We start from the raw sequence: 22,347 nt of genomic DNA, 5'->3' as shown, positions 1-22,347 counted from the left end.
AGTAAGAAAAATGTTAAATTTATTCAATCAACTTCTTTTAGATTAATTATTTGACTGAATTTTTTTTTAAATTAATGTTATTTCCACTAAGTACTGGAAATTGAGACAACGTATAACGACCTTTGCCCTATGTCTTTGCGAAGAACACTGCACCCGTAACTCTTTCAAACTCTGGAATTTCTCGTGATAACTTGTCGAAAATAACAGCCAACATGTTTAAGAACGGAATTTTGAGGTGTGTCGTGAGAGCACAGTCGATGAAGAGTTTCTCAACTTCGTGTGAGGTAAATATGAAGCTTAATTAATGCGTAAATTTTGGTGCGAAATGCGTCCGTAATGTGCCGGTAAAATCGGATGCCGGGTTATAATTATCATGAGTCAGTCGCGTGCAGGGCCTACGCGTGGAAAACTAGGGGGCAGGGCAGGGCCAAGGAAAGGACAGCGCCAACGCATTCTTGGTCCTAGTCCATCGCGATCGTCAGTCGCGTCGGTAGAATGGCGTGGGGGCGGGGGAGAGGTCCAAGGGTAGGACCTTGAATTTTTACAAGATGGCAGGAATTCATGTTTCAATTTAACAGTAATCAAATCAGTAGGGGCGGGGCGCTGGCCCGAGAATGAGGATCGTCCACATAAACGAGGATATCCTTGTAAACGCCGACAAATTGCATCCTAAAAAATAAGGATCGTCTGCATTTTCGCGGACTTTTTTTCATTGGCGCTCTGCAGGTTTTCGGGTTCCCGAACTGCGTGCTGGCGATGCGAAAATCAGATTCCATGTTACAAAATAACCCCAGTTTACTGTCTACTTCCATGGGTTGTCCGTCTTCCCGAGGATTTATCGCTCATAACGTGTGTCGTGAAAGTCTCTGTACAAAGTCAATAAAAATGAATCAAGAAAATAATCGCAAAGTCTGTTTTTGGCACGGATCGGAAATATGAAACGTCTGCGAAAATGCGGACCATCCTTGTTTTTACAGATGCGTTTGTCCGCGTTGACGAAGACGATCCTCGTTTATGAGGGCGATCCTTATTCTTGGACCAGCACCCTTACTGGTAATTCTACATATTCTCGCAAGATTAGTACAAACTTCCAGAACATCCTAAAAATGCTCTAAAATAACAACAACAACAAATACAAAAATTATCAATGAACCATCTTGATGCAGAAAAACCATGATGACTAGTCCAAGGTCAACATCAAAGCTCATTTAGGTGAATTTTAAGCATTTTTTCAGTGTGTAAGTACGACGGCGCTAGTTAACTAACAGCTGGTCTGAGAAAAAGGATCGTTTATGTAAACGCAGACATGCAGACGATCCTTATTACCGATCCGATACATGCCTACATTATAATCCAAGATGGCGGCCCGCATGTTTTGCCTCTTTTCTTAGTCCAATATTAGTAATTTCAAAGTCAGGAAAAGGCACTAAATATCAACAAACAGGGTCTACAACAACTCCAAATGACAAAATAATCCCAGCTATGCATTTTTTAAAGGCATGTAATAGCCCAAAACTTGAAAATTTTCGGCATTAAAGAAAAAGAAGAAAATCTGCCGATTATTATTTTCCGATCGCACCTGATCAGACCCCGATCCGATGATCGTTTACATTTTGTGTATTTTGTGGCCCTATAATATAGTTGCTCTGTTAGTGAAAAAAGTATGCAATTTAGTGATTATAGTATACCGGTACACAGTAAAAACTAAAATGCAACAAAATATTTCATTTTTATTTTATCTATAGATTTAATTGTCAAACTTGAATAAGAAATGTTGAGAAAGGACTGATTTCATTCATTTATGTCATCTTCCTTGTCAAAAATCATGAATTGCATGTACCGGTACATGTATGATGCAACTTGAATGCATGTACAGTATGCAGACTTTAGTTGCAGCCTCTCCTTCTTGTCAAAGTTACATTGTTTTAGATCACATTTCCTCAGATTTTGGGTATACCGGTAATTCTAAGATTACCTTAGATAATATAAGACTAAGTATTGGAGTATAAAAGAAAATTCTTATGGCTTGCTCGCCTTCAAGTCAAATTGTAGGTGTGTAGATGTACATGTATGGCTTCCCATTTATTACTAAGTTAATTTGCATAAGTTGAAACTTTACTGCACATGAATTTATTCTTTACTAACAAAATTAATGAAATTTACAGGGTGTAGATGAAAATGGAGAATTTTTTTACCCAGTGTGCTTGAGAATTTGAACTTTTCTTGCTATCTTGTATGCCTAGTTTGCCTACCTATTCATCTTAATTCCAGGCTAACTCTAAAGTGGCAGTTTTGGGTGCATCAGGAGGAATCGGCCAGCCACTCTCACTCCTACTCAAGGAGAGTCCCATGATCAGCCAGCTCTCCCTGTACGATATTGCACACACACCGGGCGTAGCTGCTGATCTTAGCCACATCGAGACCAGGGCCAATGTGACCGGACACATGGGACCAGACCAGCTGGGGGAAGCTCTCCAAGGATGTGATGTGGTTCTCATCCCAGCTGGTGTGCCAAGGAAGCCAGGTAAACAAACGGTTGTCCTCCAACCAACCAATACCAGCATCTCTTTTCCTCCAACAGTTGTCAGCTCCCTCCTAATTACATCATTATTTTTCCTTTTCATCACGTTAAGGTCTTCCTCGCTACCCATGGCATGGCATGAACATACATGTACATGTATTCCAAGGTTATTGGTACATTCATTCATTTAGAATATACATGCCTTTTATCAAAATTGTTTGAAGGATTTTGAAATATTTCCTTGAGTAAATTGTAAAAAAAAAAAAAACTGAGCTAATGTATTTTTGTTGCATGTTTGTTGTCTTGTTTTTCATGTAGGCATGACCCGTGACGATCTCTTCAATACCAATGCATCCATTGTCAGGGATTTATGTAAGGCAGCCGCAGAGACTTGTCCAGAAGCTATGCTTGGAATCATCACAAATCCTGTAAGTAAAAGAGACATAACTAAAAGTCTATGTGTATGTACATGTATCATGCTGTGAAATCATAAGATAGTATTATATACTTCACCATTATTACAAATATTGATTATGAGAATGTGATAATTTATTTGATGTCTAATCGTGTGTACTGTGTAGAACGTTCAGTGAAAGATTTAAACAAAATGTGTACCATGCAAATGTAAATTCCTTCATCAAAGATTTCTTTAGAAGAAGAAGAAGAAAAGAAGTTCCCATTTGTCTAGGTAGTTAATGGAAAAACTATCAACCATCATTAAATATATATTACACATATTAAAGTATTAACGCTTGTTTAGTAAGCAACCAGAGGACAGACGGCTTTAGACCCTCTCCGAGGGACCTGGTTACAATGAGGATGAATGCCTTACGGAAGGGTACTAGTGCACCGACTTGGTTTCGAATCCGGGTCGCCGGATTACAAGACCACTGCTCCACCAACTGAGCTATTGCGCCTTCATTTAGGAAGCTATTTGATTCATTCTTTATCCTGCAGGTTAACTCGACGGTCCCCATCGCCTCAGAGATTTACAAGAAAGCTGGATGCTACAACCCCAGCAAGATCTTTGGCGTGACCACGCTGGATGTGGTGCGTGCCAACACCTTTGTTTCCCAAATCAAGGGACTTGATGTATCTGCCACTTCAGTCCCAGTCATTGGCGGTCATGCTGGCGTCACCATCATACCTCTCCTTTCACAGGTATGTATCAACAAGCAAGCAAGATATCAGTTTTTCCAATGTGTCAGTTTGTAGTTATATTACTTAAGGGACTTGATAACATTGTTCAGATGAGAGAAATTGGTCTTTAGGTAGCGACTACAATGTTAGATGTACAATTAAAGATAATCTGAAAGTTTGAGTGAAAACAAACCATCATTAATGATACAAATTGGGATAAACTGATCTGATCAATTCCTTAATTCTCCCCCAAAATTATTACAATTTAATTGCAATTTAGGTGAATTCGTCACCAAGCAATGAATTGGCTCTATATACCATTCCAGACATTTTAGTGCTGACAGATTTCTTTATAGCATGTTTTATGTCTTATTTTCATGGAAAAACGGTTGGGAAAATTCAAAATATGGTTGGGACAATTTACTGTAAGAGGGTGTCGCACAGTGAAGCCTTCAAAGAAAACCATAAATGTCTTTGTGGTTTGAGAATTTGTTCAGGATTTTTTGCATGTTTAAGGGTTAGTAAAGTAGAAGAAATATAGTAAGTAACATTTCAAACAAAAAATTACTCAGTTTTTCATCAACCTTCAACAATGTTACTGAGTCACTTTAAGGCATTCAGTATCATTTTCTTGTTCATCTTCTCAGGCTACTCCAGCCGTTACCTTCCCACAAGCTGATCTGGAGGCTCTCACCGTCCGCATCCAGAACGCAGGAACAGAAGTCGTGGAGGCCAAGGCTGGAGCTGTATGTATTTCCAAACTTGATATAAGATCTGGAATAAGAATTTTAAGATTGATTGGTAGAGCATCATGACTGCATCTTTTCATTGTGCTCTTGATATTTAACAGAGTAAAGAGAAAAGGCAAGGGGGGAGGGGTGGTAGGGTATGGGAGATTCTACTGTTTACTTATGTCGTTTGTGCGAAAAGGAGACTTGTAGGAAGAAAAAGAACTCAAGAATGTTTTGAAATAGTATTCTTGATTTTTGATTCACAATTTCTTTGAGCCTTAATTCTTAAGGCTTTACGAGTGACGTGCTTTATAATTCACATATGTTCTTGTCTCACAGGGCTCCGCCACTCTCTCCATGGCCTATGCTGCAGCAAGATTCTGCTTCTCGGTAAGTATAAAGAAATTCTCAAATTTATAGATTTATTTTGTAATAAGTAAGTTAGTAAGTGTTGAATATTTCAAAAATTCATTGATAATTTTTCTAATTGAATAATTAGGCTGATTAGGAACAAAATCAGATCGATAGAGATTGCATTTTTTACTTTGCAGTTTTGTTTTGTGTATTTTCATGTATCTGTCAACATTAACACAATTTTATTGTGTCAGAGGAGCCTGTTGAAAATTCAATTTTTTACAGTTATTTTCAACCAAGCTAAAGTGACAGAGTGGAAGAAAAGTAAAAAAATATGTTAACATTCAAATCAAATGCATGTGTATATATTTTTTTATTTTGCACAAACTAAAATATGTTAATATTCAAATCAAATGCATGTGTATATATTTTTTCATTTTGCACAAAACTATATGTGACATTTCTATTCCCCATTCATTCAGCTCCTAGCAGCCATCGAGGGAAAGGAAGGAGTCATTGAATGTGCTTACGTCAAATCTGACCTGACAGAATCATCTTACTTTGCCAACCCTATCCTCCTAGGGGTAAGTTGAGTTGCTTAAGAGGCCCCGTTCAGATATGATGCGGTAACCGGCTAAAAGACAGCAGAGGCAGATCTGAAAGTAGTCGCCCGAAGAATCAAAAGTGTTTTGAATTGATGCAAAATTCATATCATTGCGAAGGTGTAGCCTTACTGATTAATATAACAACTTCCATCTTCAAAATATGTTTTGAGCCCGCAGTAATCATCTCTCAAAAATGTTAATTTTGAGATCCAGATTTTCTGCCTTCAGCGGTCCTCTGTAGAGCCTCAAGATTTGTGACATGCAAGACACAGCTAGCCACAAAATTGCATTTTATGCCTTTCCTTGATATCTACATGATTTTTTAAGGGGATTATTCATGTTTTTTTAGAGAAAATCTTTCCCTCCATGTATAATTTGTCCATAATTATCAGTTGTCGGGAATTTTCTTAGGGTGACTACTTAAAGATGTAAATGAACGGCAAGAGGAAATATCTCTGTATTAAACAAAGGAAACGGGTGATCAACTGGAGAACAACAATCCAACTCCTTCACATATTTGTTATTTGATTGAGAATATGAAGCACCCACTATGATTATGAAAATTATTTGGTTGTTTTCAAGCAATTCATGTCTGCTTGGACCTAAAGCCGAAGGTTTTATGCTTAAAATTTAATCCCTTTTTTGGTCAACTTAAGGCTTTGTCACGTTGATCAAAGCAAACGTTTTTTTTTGTCTTTGCAAACATTTTGAGTTTCAGCATATATATGAATTGCTCATCAGGAACATTTTGGCAATGAAGGTGCAAAGTAGACTTTTAGTGACAGTGTGTGAGGGATCTTGCAAATCTTGCAAATTCTCCACCCTGGGCCACAAATGCAGGACAGAAAGTTTGCTTTATAAACTTAAAGGGTGGTCATTGTCACTAGTTCAGTAGTTCTATTTGAGCTCACTCTTTATCACCTTGAAACAAAGTGACATTTCTAGCTCTGCCATATTTTGTCATGACAACATCTTTCTTTTGCTCATTTTCCCCCAAACAGAAAAATGGCCTAGAGAAGAACCTTGGCTTCGGTACACTGTCCGACTACGAGCAGCAGCTCGTTAAAGATGCAATGGCAGAACTCAAGTCGAGCATCAAGAAGGGAGAAGACTTTGTCGCATAAAAAAAACCCATCTATCTATTCATACAGAGTTTTATATATTGCGTCTGACGCTATGGTACTTTAGCAAGGTAACGGTTTTAGTGTATAAAGTAAATAGCAGAAATACCCGGTTCCATACAATTGATATGATTTTCAATAATTAGGTCATATTTATCATTTGTTTTGAAGTGTATCAAGCACTATTTGAAAGTGATTCTTTTCATTGCAAAGTTCCTCCACAAGGTGGTATGGGTATGAAGAGCTCTTTTACAAATCGTGGATGTGTAGAAAAGTATTGGTCTTGAAGTTTATTGTCAGAAAGTTTTTGTTGTTGTTGTTGGCCCCATTTAACTTGAAAGAAATTAAACCTGATGAAAAAAATGACTGCAACAAAATTAATTAACCTTTATTTATGAGATGACCGATGATGCATATAAATATCAGAATAGACAATAATATATACTGTCTGTTGTATCTAAAAGAGATCGAGTTCAATCTGTTATATATGAAATCAAAATTTGAGGAGTCTATTTTTGGACGCAAGAGTATTTATAGTGCTTGTTTTCATGCTACAGTGTATTTAACAAAGTTTAAAGACTTGGATATATCTATCAGACCGAATATTGTAAAGGTTGAACTTGTATTTCTCTTCAACTCCACATGAGAGGGGCCAAATTCATGAAAAGAAAACATTGAGAAGCAAAAAAGAAACTGAGGAATACATGCAGGAAGGAATTTTCCATATTGGTAGAAAATGTGTTTTTTTCTCCTGGATAAGTATTGTGAATGTACCTAGTGAATCAAAAATAATTGGTAAAATGAATGGATTTAATATCACCTAATGTCTTTGCCAACTTGTGTATTTGCCATGACTTATCTAAGTTTGAAACATTAATCTCAAATGGTTTCAATGCATTAAAGAAAATCAAATAAAACTTATATCTTTTGTTATGCGTTGCTTTCGTTGTTATACCAATAATGAGACAGATGATGATGATGTAAAAGACAATGATGTAAAAGACAATGATGAGGATAGTTATATTCTTTAAAAAAGTGTTAATGATAATTGATGACAATGGTGATGATGATGACAATAATAATAATGATGGTGACCGATGATGATGAAGAGAAGGATAAGGGTGATGACTGATGATGATGACTGATGATTATAAAGATGATGATAATGATGACTGATGATGATAATGATGACTGATGATAATAATGACTGATGATGATAATAATGACTGATGATGATAATGATGACTGATGATGATAATAATGACTGATGATGATAATGATGACTGATGATGATGACTGATGATGATAAAGATGATGACTGATGATGATAATGATGACTGATGATAATAATGACTGATGATGATAATGATGACTGATGATGATAATAATGACTGATGATGATAATGATGATGATGAAGAGAAGGATAAGTGTGATGACTGATGGTGATAAAGATGACTGATGATGATAATGATGATGATAATGACTGATGATGATGACACTGATGATGATGAAAATAATGATGGTGACTGATGATGAAGAGAAGGATAAGGGTGATAACTGATGGTGATAAAGATGATGATAATGATGACTGATGATGATAATGATGATAATGATGACTGATGATGATGGTGATGATAATGACTGATGATGATAATAATGACTGATGATGATGATGACTAATGATGATAATGATGACTGATGATGATGACTGATGGTGATAATGATGACTAATGATGATAATGATAATAATGACTGATGATGATGATGATGATGATGATGATGATGATGATGATGATGATGTCTGATGATGATAATGATGACTGATGATGATGACTGATGATAATAATAATGATGACTGATGATAATAATAATGATGATGATGACTGATGATGATGATTAAATCTGATGATTTTGCTGATGATGATAATGATGACTGATGATAATAATGATGATGATGATGATGATGACTGATGATAATAATAATTATGACTGATGATGACTACGATAATGATCATCATGATGAGGATGGTGATAGTGACAAAGACATACAAACCTTTTTCGACGTTTTCGTCTTTTCTCTAACACATTCGGCATAGCCAAGCGGAGCATATCCCCAAACTTTCCAGTAGTGAGGATGTTATTACACTGGATAGAATGATGAAGAGGACGATGATGCTATAAACAGCGGTGATGATGGTGGATGATTATATTAACACTGGTGAGGATGATGGTGGTGGTGGTGGCGGTGATGATGACTGATGATGAGGAGGATGATGCTGCTGATGTTGATGTAACTGTGGTTGAAATGACGAAGATGATAATGGTAATAACAGTAATGATGATGGAGGTGATAGAAGAATTGGTCTGGTTGGAGGAGCTGCACAACATATTTTGACTTTTGTAACACTTCTCCAACGCATTCGGCAAAGCCAACGGGGAGTTTGCCAGAACGGTACAGTAGTGACGATGTCAGCGCAATGGTTAGAAATGATGAAGAGGATGATGATGATGGAGCTTTTTTAAATGATTATGAGGATGATGCTGATGAAAATAAAAATGATAACTATTAATGTGGCTACTACCACCCCACCCACCAAATATGGTTGGGAAGTCGGTTAGTCATGACCCATTTGTTATGTCCCCTTCCCGCCCCCCCCCCCCCCCACTCCGAGAACGGACGGACCCCATGCGTGTTGCCAAAATGTCCTTTTCGTAACAAAAGAAAAAGGTCGACCCGTACTGACTTTACACACCGGACTTTTGCTGAAAGGGGGGGGGTGCTGAAAAAGGCTCGTATACAAAAGAAAAAGGTCGAGCCGTATTGACCTTACACACCGGAATTTTGCTGAAAAGGGGGGGGGGGGGTCTGTTGGAACACGCATATGCGTACCCTAAATAACACTGAGTGGGGAGGGTATCAATAGTGGTATTGAAAGGTGATTTTAGAAATGAATTCATAAAATCCTCAATCGTATAGTTTACTCCTATTACTCTTTTTGTTAGTATGAAGTAATCGTCAAATTGACAGAAACATGGCAATAGTGCGTGATTATACTGACAAAAATGTTATTATTATCGAAAAAGTCGGACAATACACCACTTTATTTAGGTATTACTTTTGACGACCTGAATAATTACTAATAAAAGTACTTAATAATAATAATTAAATTTTATTCAACCGAAAATGGCAAGCAACATCACATAATGTTACAAGGTTTTATCCTCTGTAAAGGGTGTCTCACTGAGCGGCGAATGCTGGAACTTTGTGAAGTTGGATTTGCCAACTTTTCTGACGAATGTTGGCGAAAATCAGAGTTCGCTTCTTTTTTTTTTTTTTTTTTTTTTCTTTTTTTTTTTTTTTTTTGGGGGGGGGGGGGGAACATATTTCACTGGGCTCCAGAAATTTGAAAATTTGACCGATCAACATTTCGTTCCGTTGAGGGGGGGGGGGGTTAGGTCACCTTTTTTAGGTCACCCATTAGCATTTTTCATTTTTTTTAAAATTAAAAATAAATAAATAAAGCGAGGGAGGGGGGGGGGTTTCCTTCAAAACACACACATAACAAAAAAAAAATGAACGGGGGGGGGGGGGTTCAGTGAGATACACCCTTAAATAATGTAATGGCAGCAGACCATTCAAACCAATCATTTTATGCAAGCCTTTAGGACAAAGGTTGTTCTTAGCGACCAATTGGAAGATTGCCCAAGGTTGGCCAGAGACACAGACCTCGAGCCATTCCAGTATTAAACACCCCAAAAAGGTCAATTAACAAAAGGAAATCTGTTGTTTTGAAACAGCTGAATGGCATGCCTCGTCACGTTGTTAGGAGATAGAAAGCACACATTAATCAGAATGCATTACTAAGATGGTATGTTGGATACTAATTAGTAGATTTCAATGGATTTCCAAGGTCCTATCTTTGATGTCGGAACGCGAGAAGATAATTTACAATGGTTAAAAAAAGACTGGTCTGTCGGCTCTCTAATAAAATTACCGTCACAGTTTAAATATCAGTTTGAATATCGCTAATATTTTAGAACGTTTGAAACAAGATGTCATTGTCAACTTTGCTTTTAATTTCAAGACGTCAAGTTTTAGCCGTTCTCGTCATCGTTGTCACCATTCTTCAAGCAGATTGCAACAGCCGGACAAACGGTAAGCTACCAAACTCTAAATTTGATTAACACATAGGCCTACAACATTTACATGGACGAGTTGATGTGGTGCAATGCATTGTGAATCATTTTAAAGGCTTGCAAGAAATAGCTCGAGCAAAGGTTTAGTAAATTTGTTTCTAGAACAAGTTTAAGAAAGTAGCCTCCTTAAATGACAAGTCATTAATAGAAGGTAGAGAAGGATTTTTGGGTTGTGTTGATGATAGTGATTGTGAATGACGAGGAAGAAGAAAAATAATGAAGAAAACAAGAGTAGGAATAGGAAAAGTACAACAAGAACTAGAACAATTTTAGAAGTAGGCTAGTAAATAATAATGATATCGGATATTTTTATAGCGCATATACCCACCACGCAATTTCACAGGTTCTGCTAGGCTACCGATTTCGGTGCTGAACAGCATTCAATAAATTCCTTACTACTGGTACCCGTTTAACCCATGGCTGGAGAATGTTAAAAGTAAATTTATATCTTGCCAAAGGACATTAGTGCCGTAGCGGGACTCGAACCGCGAGCTATGTGATCCACAGTTCAAAAACATATTTCATTCTTCAGGAGAAATGACCATCAGACGACCACGTCGCCAATCGTCATCGTGCTACCAGGACGAGTTCCAGTGCGATGACGGGTCATGCATCCCCGCTTATCTAGCCTGTGATTGGTATAGTGACTGTCGTGATTTGTCAGATGAAGGGATTAAATGCCAATATGACGGTATGTACGATTCACTGGAAAATCTGATGACATTTATCTATATAGGAATTTTTCCGAAGTTGAATGGTACTGTATACTGCATAGAGGACATCAGGTTCTATACATACAATTACCTAGTATTAGAATGATTTACAGTGAAATTCAAAAACAAAAGATCCGAAACAAATTATAAGAATAATAAAATACGGAGAAGTGAGAGTTTGTTATTAAGATGTTCTTTATAACGGAATTCCGACGTACCTACCACGATTGCTTTTCTAGACTTTTAAAAGAAAAAAAAATCCACATGGGCATACAAAAAGAATCAGAGATGCAAGCACAATCTCTTAGAGAACTATAACAATTTGATTTAATTCGATATCCAAGGTAAGTTTAAGTAATGTTTATTCTGTCTTATTATTCCATCATCGCTTAAAAAGCACAATCCCTATTTAATAGGCGTATGTTGTGAAACATAATGTACTTTTGAAATATATTATGGTTCAGGCAGACGCGGATCCACGGGGGGGGGGGGGGTATTTTTGGTGCTCACTCATTACCCCTCCCCCCCCCCCCCCCCCCCCCCGTTGGGCAACAACAGAATAAGCATTCATGTAATGTTTTTGTTTACATTTATTTTTACTCTGTTTTACCTGGCAGGGTTCGAGTGTAAGTCTGGTGATAACATGATATCGCTAGAATGGATGTGCGACGGATTCTACGACTGCGAAGATGGCAGCGATGAAGACCTTCAATATTGTGAAAATCACGGTAAGAAGCAGTTGGTTTATAATAAATGAAACAAAACAAAAATCAAACTTTAAGCCCTAAGTATGTCCCAATATCGCACAATCAGATGCATTAACAAAAAAGCTAATAAAGTGCGTTATTATTTTGTAATACACGGCATATATATATACGCACTTTTAAAAAACTGCGCTATTTTCTTATGAATATATGCTCCATTGAACAATTAGGTTTACAAAAATAATAGATAAATTAAAAAAAAAAGATACTCGTGAGGTTAATGCCGTACCTTAAAGGCACTAGAAAGAGTTAGAATCCAATCGGGTTCGAAGTTGAAAATGGGGTTGCGTTTACACGCTAGTTTGTATGCATACATGTTTTGATGCCACCATGTCATAACATATCTTTTTCTTTTTGACCACATGAAGTTTCTCATAAATTGTTAATGTATACATTAGTGTTGTTCAGACGGGGTTTTGCTAGTCGGTGTAAGTAAATCCCGGCAGCAGTAAAAACCTCACTCACACAAACAGTTGTCCACACGCTCTTACCCGGACCAACTTGCCACGAGAAAGTTAACACGACCTTCCACCGACCAGAGTAACTTACGCAGAGACAGATATTCCCGGGTGTAAATGAGAGCAGAGCCATCTATACACAGAGTTTGTCCAACTGCTTTGTTAAAGGACAAGTCCACTCGAAAAATCACTTCCTTTCAATAAAAGCAGAAAAAGTTTTAGCAAAATCGGATGACTAATAAGAAAGTTATGAATTTTTGAACAAGTAGGTAAAGCTTTGGAACAATGAAAATCACAACACAAAATGCCAAGATGGTTATCAGTTTGTGACGTCATGTCCTCACTATTTATCAATTGCTTTATATAGCTTTATCCCATTAGTTTCCTTTTTATTCCCCAAAACTTGATTTCCCCATGCCTTTGCCCAGGTTATATGACTTGTATCATATTGCGTGCATGACATTTCACAAAATATTTTATGAACTTTGAAGAATTTATACTATTTTCTGAATATTCTATATTCATAATTATTGAGTTTTATATAAATAGTTTATCAAAATTCACATTTTTCATGATTTAACTGGGAAAAATTAACAAAAGTATACACATAATATTTTATTCCATTTGTATACGACATACTTTTTCAAACAATATTTATATTATTCATGTGTTATGTTATCGATCTGGTGTTATATTTTATGTAATCATGCTTGATACATTATGTTATCATGCTTGATACATTATGTTTTACTTGTTATTATTTTTGTTGTTAATAAACTCAAACTCAAACTCAAACTCAAACCTACCTCGCCATATTTACCCCGACAAGCTCTTAACACGGCCTTTACCCTAGGGTAACTTGCCTCCGACTGAACAAGACTATAATCATCTTATTTTTGTCTCCCCCCCCCCCTGCAGCTTCAGTATCCAAAGTATGTCCTCGTATCTCCTGCGACAATGGCACTAGATGTGTCCAGGAAGGAGAAATATGTGATGGCACCAAGCAGTGCTCTGATGGACTGGATGAAAGTGACGAACTGTGCAGCGCGAGAAATGGTAGGAATGCGTCATCCGTAAAGATGATGCATAGCCCTCAGGCAGAACAGTATTATACTGATGAGGCCAGTGGCTGATCCAGGGTGTTGCTCACTACCCCCCCCCCCCACACTAAGTGAATTATCGGCCGGCACGATTTTCAAATTTTCAGGGGCAAAAAAAAGAGTGCTCCTTACCCCTCCCCCCCCCCCTTCCCCCGCTTATTCACCGGCTGGCTGTTTCGCCGCTAAATATTTTCTCACGAATTGGGCCCCCTCTTTTGCCCGCTCCCCTGCCGCCGGCTGGATCCGCCCCTGGATGAGGCGAGGCTATATCCTAGGCAAACAAAATATATTTAAAAAATCATTAATCATTATTCAAAGTATATAATGCTTGGTAAATGCGTGGTAAATTAACGTTGAATGATTGATACAAATATTACTGATTACTATAGATGTTAACGATGAGGAGGAGAGTACGAGAAGGAGGAGGAGGAGGAGGAGGAGGAGGAGGAGGAGGAGGAGGAGGAGGAATAACGTAATAAGGGCACATTAATTTTATCATTTTTTAAAACAAATATACGCATTTACATTTTATAACCGAATACAATTCTAATAGTATAATGGTAATATTAATCACACAAATAACATTGTTCTTTAAACATTTCTGATAAATTTGTCTCATCATTCCCTTTAGGAAAGTGTTTTTCCTGTGATGGAGGATCGAAATGTTTAAAGTGGCCTTGGGTGTGTGATGAGATCGCTGACTGCTCAGATATGGCGGACGAGTTGAGCGGATGGTGCGGAACGGGTGAGACAAGCATTAAACAATCAAAGATGATTTTGATTCACTTTTCTGAACAAACAAAAAGAGCCAAAACAAACAACAAAAAATTAAACAACAAGCAGAAGCAGAGACAATAACACATATTAATTTATGATTTTTGTTTTAAAATCTCTTTTAGACATCTTTGGCCTAATGCAAAAAGAAAACTTAAGTATATGACTAAGTATGACACAGATGTAAACATCGAGAGAGAAGGTCGAACGTTAGAAAGCGTGAGCAGTTACAAGTATCTGGGACAAACTTTGAATATGGAAGACACCACAAAAGAAGAAGTTTTGATGAGAATAAAATCAGGATGGGTGAACTTTGGAAGATACAAAGACATGTTGACCGATAAAAACATACCCATGTCAATGATTTCACTAAGAAGAAGAATGTTCAACCAATGCATTCTAACAACTATGACATATGAATCAGAAACATGGTCATTGACAAAGGATCTAGAACAGAAGCTTGTGACTACTCAACGAGCTATGGAGAGAAAGATGTCACATTTTATCTCTGCGAGACAAAATCAATCCCTAATTCATACGCCAGAAAACAAAGGTTAAAGACATGGAGAAAGTCGGAGAATCAAAGTGGAGATGGGCTAGGCATGTAGCAAGACTTCAGGACAATAGATGGACACATCGTTTAACAGAATGGCAACCAAGGATGGGAAAGAGATGAAGAGGAAGGCAAAAGAAAAGATGGAGAGATGACCTAGCATCATACATGGGAACGGCCGCTTGGACTCGGACAGCTAGAGACAGAAGAGAATGGAAATGTTATGAGGAGGGCTTTGTCCAACGTCTGGATGAACTTTAGCCTGATAGATAGATAGATCGACATCTTTAGACATCTTTCAGGTATAGGCCTACAACTACAATATCTCTTTCTTATATACTTTCCAAAAACAACGTATTCAAAATACATTCTATATATATTCGGAACCCTGTATACAGTTTAAATTTGAATTAGGTTGATTCTAGCAACTTTGAGGTATTTAAGTATTTCTTATTCTATAACAAAAACTTTAAAAATACGTTGTGTTTCAAGAGGATGAATAAATTAAACAGCAAGATGAACAATTTCATTCCTGTTGGTTTTTGGCAAGGATCATTTACTTTGTTCACACTTTCAGTATTTCAGCGGTGTTGGAAGGGGTCCTACCTGTGTGGACACACCCATTTCTGTGTCCTTCAGCGACGGAGATGCAATAACCATGACGACTGCGGTGATGATACGGACGAAGAAGATTGTGGTGAGCATAGTTAGCCCCGTTCATAAGTATCTACTTCCTTCTTGTAAAAATAGTTATTGCTGGATATGCCACGACAGCGGCATAAATGAACGGATACCACTGAATAATGCAGCATTCTTCTCCTGCTATTTTCATTATTATTGCAGGAGGTATTTGGAAGAAGGGATTCTGTTTTCATTTTCGTTTCTTTCAAATACTTTATCCTTGAATTGCGATTACAGTCATTTTGAAATTGAAATGTAGTTTCTATTAATAGAGATATGACCAGAAAGCATGACTATGTAGGCATATGACCTAGTGGAATGGATGTCCCACGTCCTCATCCTAATTGGCTTTGTCAATAATCCATGTCCCCTCTCGAGCAATAAATCATCATTTTTAGATCACAATTTATTTACTTTTGGTCAGAAACCGACTTCGCCTGGACGGGGTCGTACGGGTGGTCGTCGTGGGGAGATTGGAGTGAGTGTCATCCTTCTTGTGGTCTTGGTACTCGATCACGGAGTCGTTTCTGTGCATCACCTGGTGGACGATGCCTTGGTGAAAGCCAGGAAGAGGAGGAGTGTGAAAAAGCTGCTTGCGTCGATGATAATGGTAAGTAAGCATGACTTTCTATAAGTGCAGTTTCAATGAAATAAGGAAATCGGCATTTTAAAAGTTTACATGTTGATAGAAACAAAAAATCAATATCAAACATATCTTTTTTCTGTGTATGAATGATATCGTACGTAAAGCTGATGAGTTTAAAGTAGTCACCCGAAGAATCAAAAGTGTTTTGAATTGATGCACAATTCATATCTATCATGATATACATATTCTTTCATGATATTGCGAAGGGGAAGCCTTACTGATCAACAACTTTCCTCTTCAAAATATATTTAGAGGCCCGCAGTAATAATAACTCATGATAATTTGAGATCCAGATTATCTGCCTCCTGTGTCGAGATTCGTGACGTCACATGCGAGACACAGCTAGACACAACATTGCATTTTACGCCTTTCCATGATATCTATATGATTTTCCAGCAAATTGTTCGTGTTTTTCAAGGGAAAATCTTTCCATCCATATTTTGTCCACAATAATTTGTTATTCTAAGTATAATCTGAAACTATTTCAAACTGTAAGTAGAACAATATTCTTTCAATCATTTTTATTTTATTAAAATATAGTGATCGCATGCGGGATCAAGAGTCACATTCATTTCCGCGACGGCGGCCTAGCTCTGGCGGAGCGTATCGTAGGCGGACAACCAGCCACAGCTGGAGACTGGCCATGGCAAGCTCAACTGTTCTACCGAACACGCGGATCGTGGCAACTCGTGTGTGGCGGGACGCTGATCGATCCGCAGGTGGTGCTCACGGCGGCACATTGCTTCATGGGACCCATGTTAGTTTGTATTCTTATCGCCCCAACGAAAGCACAGATTATTCGTGTAAACCCCCGTGAAAACCACGCCCATCCCCTTTGCTGAGTGAGTCTTGGAGGGCTTCCAAATTGATTTTCTTATAGTCGGGATGGGGGGGGGGGGGTGGGGTGGTAGGCGTGCATGCATTAAGGCTAAAGCTGCAACAGATTACTTCCTCTGATTATTGGCAACAACATATGACAAGATCTTGTAATAAGGGATCACAATTTATTATTGTCGTTTTTTTCAGGGGGGGGGGGGGGAGGGGGTCGATAGAAATGTTTAGTTGCCCGATACCCTCGTATCCAGAACATTAAGTCCATTCATTAATTAAACAAACCGCGTTCATAAAAATTCCTTCTCTCCTTGAATAATTCATTCTATAAGTTGGTTCACATTTGATTAAACTTAACATTTTCCCCATTTATGTTTCAGAGTAGACTTAAAGTCATCAGAAGATGGAAGGTATTCTTGAACTGTTGAATATCAAACGAAAATCCTTGCTGTCAAAAATCAGTAATTAATTTAAATGCTCTAACTTTAATTAAACTTGACTCATTTCAATCTTAATTACCCCAATTTAGTGATTTCATGTTAGAGGTTTTTTTTGTTTATCATAAAGGCCTATCTGGGTTTTTCCCCACAGCTGTTCGTTCTTTTTAAAATATCGTGAAGAGTTTCTACAAAGTTGAACGTTATTGATATTAAAACAATTCAACAAAGTGATTTATTATCATTTTATAGTGTATTTTTCGTCTCTTCTAAAACAAAATGTAGGATGGCAACTTCCAGATGGCAGGTTCACCTCGGAAAACACTCGGTCGACTTCGTTCCCGAGACCGGCAGTCAACATCGACTCATTCGGGAGATCATCGTCCATAAGAAGTTCGGCGAGCGCGGTGGCGTGAGCGATGATATCGCTCTCCTAATCCTGGATGAGCCGGTACAACAGGAGACGGGGCAGATCAATTGGGCTTGCTTGGATCAAGGAATGAAACTCAACAAAAGACAGAGTGTTATATCTCGGGATGGGGAGTTACAGAGAGTAAGTCATAGCATTAGGTGTACTGGTTTTGTTCTTCTTGTAACCTCTGTTTCCTTCCAATACTTCCCCATAAATACCTTTTCCCCATCCTCCCCCTCTCTTTTCCATCAATTTTCTCTCTGTTTATAATCATCTTTCTCGTTGCTTTGTTCAAACCCTGTGATATCTCTGCATCTCTTTTACTCCGTTGAGGGCTTCCTTTTCTTCTTCATCTTTTCTTATCTTATCTTCTTTTCTCAATTCCATCTTTTTTTTCTTTTCCATTTTAATACATCAATTCATAAATCTTCCCCTTTTTGTCGTTTCGTGGCCAATATCACAATTCAGTTTTAAACCCCATTTTACCTATATACAGTGGGTGGAAATAGTCCAAAAGTCTTACACGAGGCCAGGATACCTCTAATACCACGCAGGATCTGTAACTTTAAGAGGTCTTACAATGGCAAGATCGAGAGGACTATGTTGTGTGCTGGCTACTTGAAAGGCGGTATCGATGCATGCCAGGTAATCAAGAACTTCAATTTCTTGTTAGGAAAATGTATGTATTAGTTCAGTTCAGGTTCATTTATTGCAATCATAAAACCGTAACATATATATACAAAAGTAACATGAAACAATCATAATCTTACAATTCTGGAATTAAGAAATTGGAGACTAAAAAGGAAGTTTAAACAAACTTGTAAGTATAATAGTATGTATATTTATAAATAAAATGTATATATGTAATGTTTAGCTCTATTGATCAAAAGTGAGTCTGTTTCAAGAAAGTTGTGGTGAAGAAAATTATAATTATTATAGTATATTTTAATAAAGTAAACAACTAAACGAGAAATGATGAATTAAAGAGGAATAACATCGTTACAACATAAAAAAGGTCATTCATAATAATATAGGGGTAGCAACGGAATAATAGCAAAAGAGGAAGAGTAGGAGGGGAGAGGAGGAGGAAGAGAAGGATGATGAGGAAGAGGAGAAAGAGAGAGCAAGGGCGTATCCAGGATTTTGTAAAGCTGGATGTTTAAGACAGTGGCAGATCCAGGATTTTCCAATAGAGGAGGGGGGGGGGGGGCCTGAAATTTGAAAATCACGCCGATCGAAATTTGTGGGGAGGGGCGGGGGGGATTGAGAGGGGCAAGCGCGTAGCTAGGATTTTATTTTAAAGGGAGGTAGTAAGCACGCAAAGCGCGCTCCCTAGGGGGTGGGTGCAGGGAGGGGGGAGTTTCCCTTTGACGTTTCATTAAATTATTAGAGAAAGAAAGACGATAACTCTCATTGTTAATTGTACCGATCTTGACTCTTAATCCTTGTCTGAATTCAGTTTTCTCCCCTCCGCGCTACGCGCGGAATCTTCGACGTTTTATTAAATTATTAGAGAAAGAAGACAATTCGTTGTACCGTTTCCTCCACCTCCCACGCGAAGCGCACAAGCTTCGACGTTTCTTTAAATTATTAGAAAAATAAGACGATTCATTGTACCGTTCTCGACTCTTAATCCTTGTCTGAATTCAGTTTTCCCCCTCCCCTTGTGAGCTCTAAAAGAAAATATTTTTGGCACCCGAAATTTAAGGGGGAGGGGTTGGGAGGGGGTGGTAGTGTGGGCACTACGTATACAAATATATATATATATATATATTTATATATATGTAGACAATTTGTTTTTCTTTTTTTCAGGAGTACCTGAAAACATGCCCCCCCCCCCCCCACTCGGATTGCCGCTTCTGGCATAATGGGTAAAAAGTGAGAGAAACACCCCGGAAAATCATTTCAGGCAGCAACATTAACATTTTGTAAATCACTGGTAAAGAATTAGAAGTAAATCACGTTTTAATTTCATTTGGTGTATCAACTGCCCCCCGAGCCCCACCCCCTCTCCACATGCACAGATATGACTTATGACATATGACTAAATATGGACAATCAATATTCAATACGTTTAAAGTATAAAACGGTAAAAGGTGCAGGTGCGCATGTCCGCATGCGCGTGCCATCTTCGGCCATCATATGGATACCCGTACTGAAGCGAACGAAATGGGAATATCTACTGACATCAGCGACGCGCGCGGTATAATGTAGGCCGAACATCTCACATATTGTTGCGACAAATAAGCAACAAGAATAGCTATACTTAGTATTAGACCAAGGCGATCTCAAAATGGAAATAAACTAATAAAACATCATTTCCCCCGATTTGTATACACCTGAATCACAGATAAAGGGTGTCTTTAAAATTCCAAAACACCCCCCCCCCTTTTGCCAAGGGGGTGTTTGAACACCTAAAACACCCCCCCCCTCGATACGCCAATGAGAGAGAGAGAGAGAGAGAGAGAGAGAGGGGGGGGGGAGAAAGAGTGGGAGGGGTTATACTTACAGTGTTGTCTTTTCGATAGCTTTCCAGATCCTTAGAAAAGATAGCATTTTGGTTTGTAGAAGGAAGGAGGTTTTAATTATACCCAAGCCTGTCGTTTGCCTGATATATTCATTCAATATGATTTCCAAGTTTTGTATCAAGGATGATATGCCAAAATTTATAATATGTTTGACAAATCTCGTACAAACATGAATTATTTCCATGCCTCTTTTCTCATCCATATAGGGAGATTCCGGAGGACCTTTATCTTGCCTCGGACCTGACGATCACTGGTATGTGGTGGGGATTACTAGCTGGGGTCACGGCTGTGCCATCGCCAACAAACCCGGTGTATACACCAAGGTATCATCTTATTTACACTGGATACATGAGATGGTCTACCGTCATCTTTATCATTAATAAATGCCTGTCTGAATTCATGTTTTAAATGACTCTCTATTTTTTTCTTTGTTAGTTAAAATCATGTTTATAATTTCAGCTTAGTATCGCTATTTATTTGTTAAATTTTGAGGATGCATTTTATTTCGGATTCGCCTACAAAACCCGGTGTGTATACCCAGGGGCGTACGCAAGGGGTGTTTTGGGGGTTAACCCCCCCCCCCCCCCTTTGGTATTTTTATGTGTGTAAACCCCCCTAAAAAACCTTTTAAAAAACCCTTCGGTTTTTTTTTTCTTCTTTTTTTAATTTAAAAAAAAAAAAAAAAAATTATGCCCACGGCTAACCTAAAAAAAGTTGACCTTATTTATGGTATTTGTTTTCATGCATGCTACAATGTATTTAAAAAAAGTTTAAAGACTTGGATAATCAAACCGAATAATGTAAAGGTTGAACTTGTTTTCTTAAACTCCACATGAGAGGGCCAAATTTATGAAAAGAAAACATTGAGAAGCAGAAATGAAAACTAAGGAATACATGCAGGAAGGAATTTTCCATGTTGGTAGAAGATGTGCTTTTCCCCTGCATAATTATTGTGAATGTACCTATAGTGAATGGGAAATAATTGGTAAGATGAATGAATCAATATCACCTAATGTCTTTGCCAACTTGTGTATTTGCCATGAATATCTAAATTTGAAACATCAATCTCAAATGATGCCAATGCATTAAAGAAAAGAAAATCAAACTTAAATTGTTATGCATTGCTTTCATTAACATAACAATGATGAGACGGGTGAGGATGATGATGATGGTGATCGTTATAATATTGACAAAAGTGATAATGCTAATTGATGACACTGATGATAGTTGCTGCTGCTGATGATGATGATGGTGGCTGGTGATGACAACAGATGATGATGACGAAGACGATGGTGACTATGATGAGGAGGAGGAGGAGGATGATATGATGACAGCTTATGATGATGAAGATGATGGTGATGACTGATGAGGAGGAGGATGAAGATGATAATGATGTGTGATAATATAAACAATGGTCAGGATGATAATGGTGATGATGATAGTGTGATGACGATGAAATTATTGATGATGTAGCTTTTTTCAATAATAACGAGAATGAAGATGATGCTGATAATAATAATAAAAATGATGATTATTAATGGGGCTACTGCCACCCTACCCACCAAATATGACTGAGAATTTTGCTTGTTTTTTTTATTTAAAAAAAAAAATCCTAATCGGTTGGTCATGACCCTTGGCAAATGTTATTCTCCCCTGTGAAGGGTAGCAATAAGAAGTATTGAAAGATGATTTATTTTTATTTTCATGAATCTGTAAAATGCTCAATTGTAAAGTGTGCTCCTTACTCTTTTTGTCAGTATGAAGTAATCGTCAAATTGAC

At 37.8% G+C, this 22,347-nt stretch overlaps 2 protein-coding genes across 2 annotated transcripts; both read left to right on the top strand.

The window, feature by feature from the left end:
* The first annotated feature begins 122 nt into the window (after positions 1–122).
* LOC587163 (malate dehydrogenase, mitochondrial) lies at positions 123–7,393 on the top strand. The gene is made up of 8 exons (XM_786911.5): positions 123–284; positions 2,272–2,524; positions 2,840–2,949; positions 3,479–3,682; positions 4,309–4,407; positions 4,732–4,782; positions 5,229–5,330; positions 6,353–7,393. The coding sequence occupies exons 1-8, from the start codon at positions 213–215 to the stop codon at positions 6,473–6,475; spliced, it is 1,014 nt and encodes a 337-aa protein (XP_792004.2). The 5' UTR covers positions 123–212; the 3' UTR covers positions 6,476–7,393.
* Positions 7,394–10,476: 3,083 nt separating this feature from the next.
* CGSP1 (cortical granule serine protease 1) lies at positions 10,477–21,041 on the top strand. Its single transcript, NM_214471.2, is given in 12 exon segments — positions 10,477–10,629; positions 11,203–11,361; positions 12,001–12,111; positions 13,524–13,661; positions 14,337–14,450; positions 15,610–15,729; positions 16,138–16,323; positions 16,900–17,116; positions 17,913–18,140; positions 18,143–18,180; positions 18,536–18,684; positions 20,774–21,041. Coding segments are annotated over 12 exon segments (1,737 nt in total). The 5' UTR covers positions 10,477–10,526; the 3' UTR covers positions 20,948–21,041.
* Positions 21,042–22,347: the final 1,306 nt, after the last annotated feature.

The sequence above is a fragment of the Strongylocentrotus purpuratus genome, unplaced genomic scaffold (assembly GCF_000002235.5).
Source record: "Strongylocentrotus purpuratus isolate Spur 01 unplaced genomic scaffold, Spur_5.0 spur5_contig_867, whole genome shotgun sequence".
Lineage (NCBI taxonomy): Eukaryota > Metazoa > Echinodermata > Echinoidea > Camarodonta > Strongylocentrotidae > Strongylocentrotus > Strongylocentrotus purpuratus.
The sequence above is the reverse complement of the archived record's forward strand: the minus strand, read 5'-3'. Positions and strand labels throughout refer to the sequence as shown.

Coding starts and splice junctions, on each gene's coding strand:
- LOC587163 (XM_786911.5), top strand. CDS start 213: ATGTTTAAGAACGGAATTTTGAGGTGTGTCGTGAGAGCACAGTCGATG. Junction 285..2,271: donor GTTTCTCAACTTCGTGTGAG/GTAAATATGAAG, acceptor TCTTAATTCCAG/GCTAACTCTAAAGTGGCAGT. Junction 5,331..6,352: donor CCAACCCTATCCTCCTAGGG/GTAAGTTGAGTT, acceptor TCCCCCAAACAG/AAAAATGGCCTAGAGAAGAA.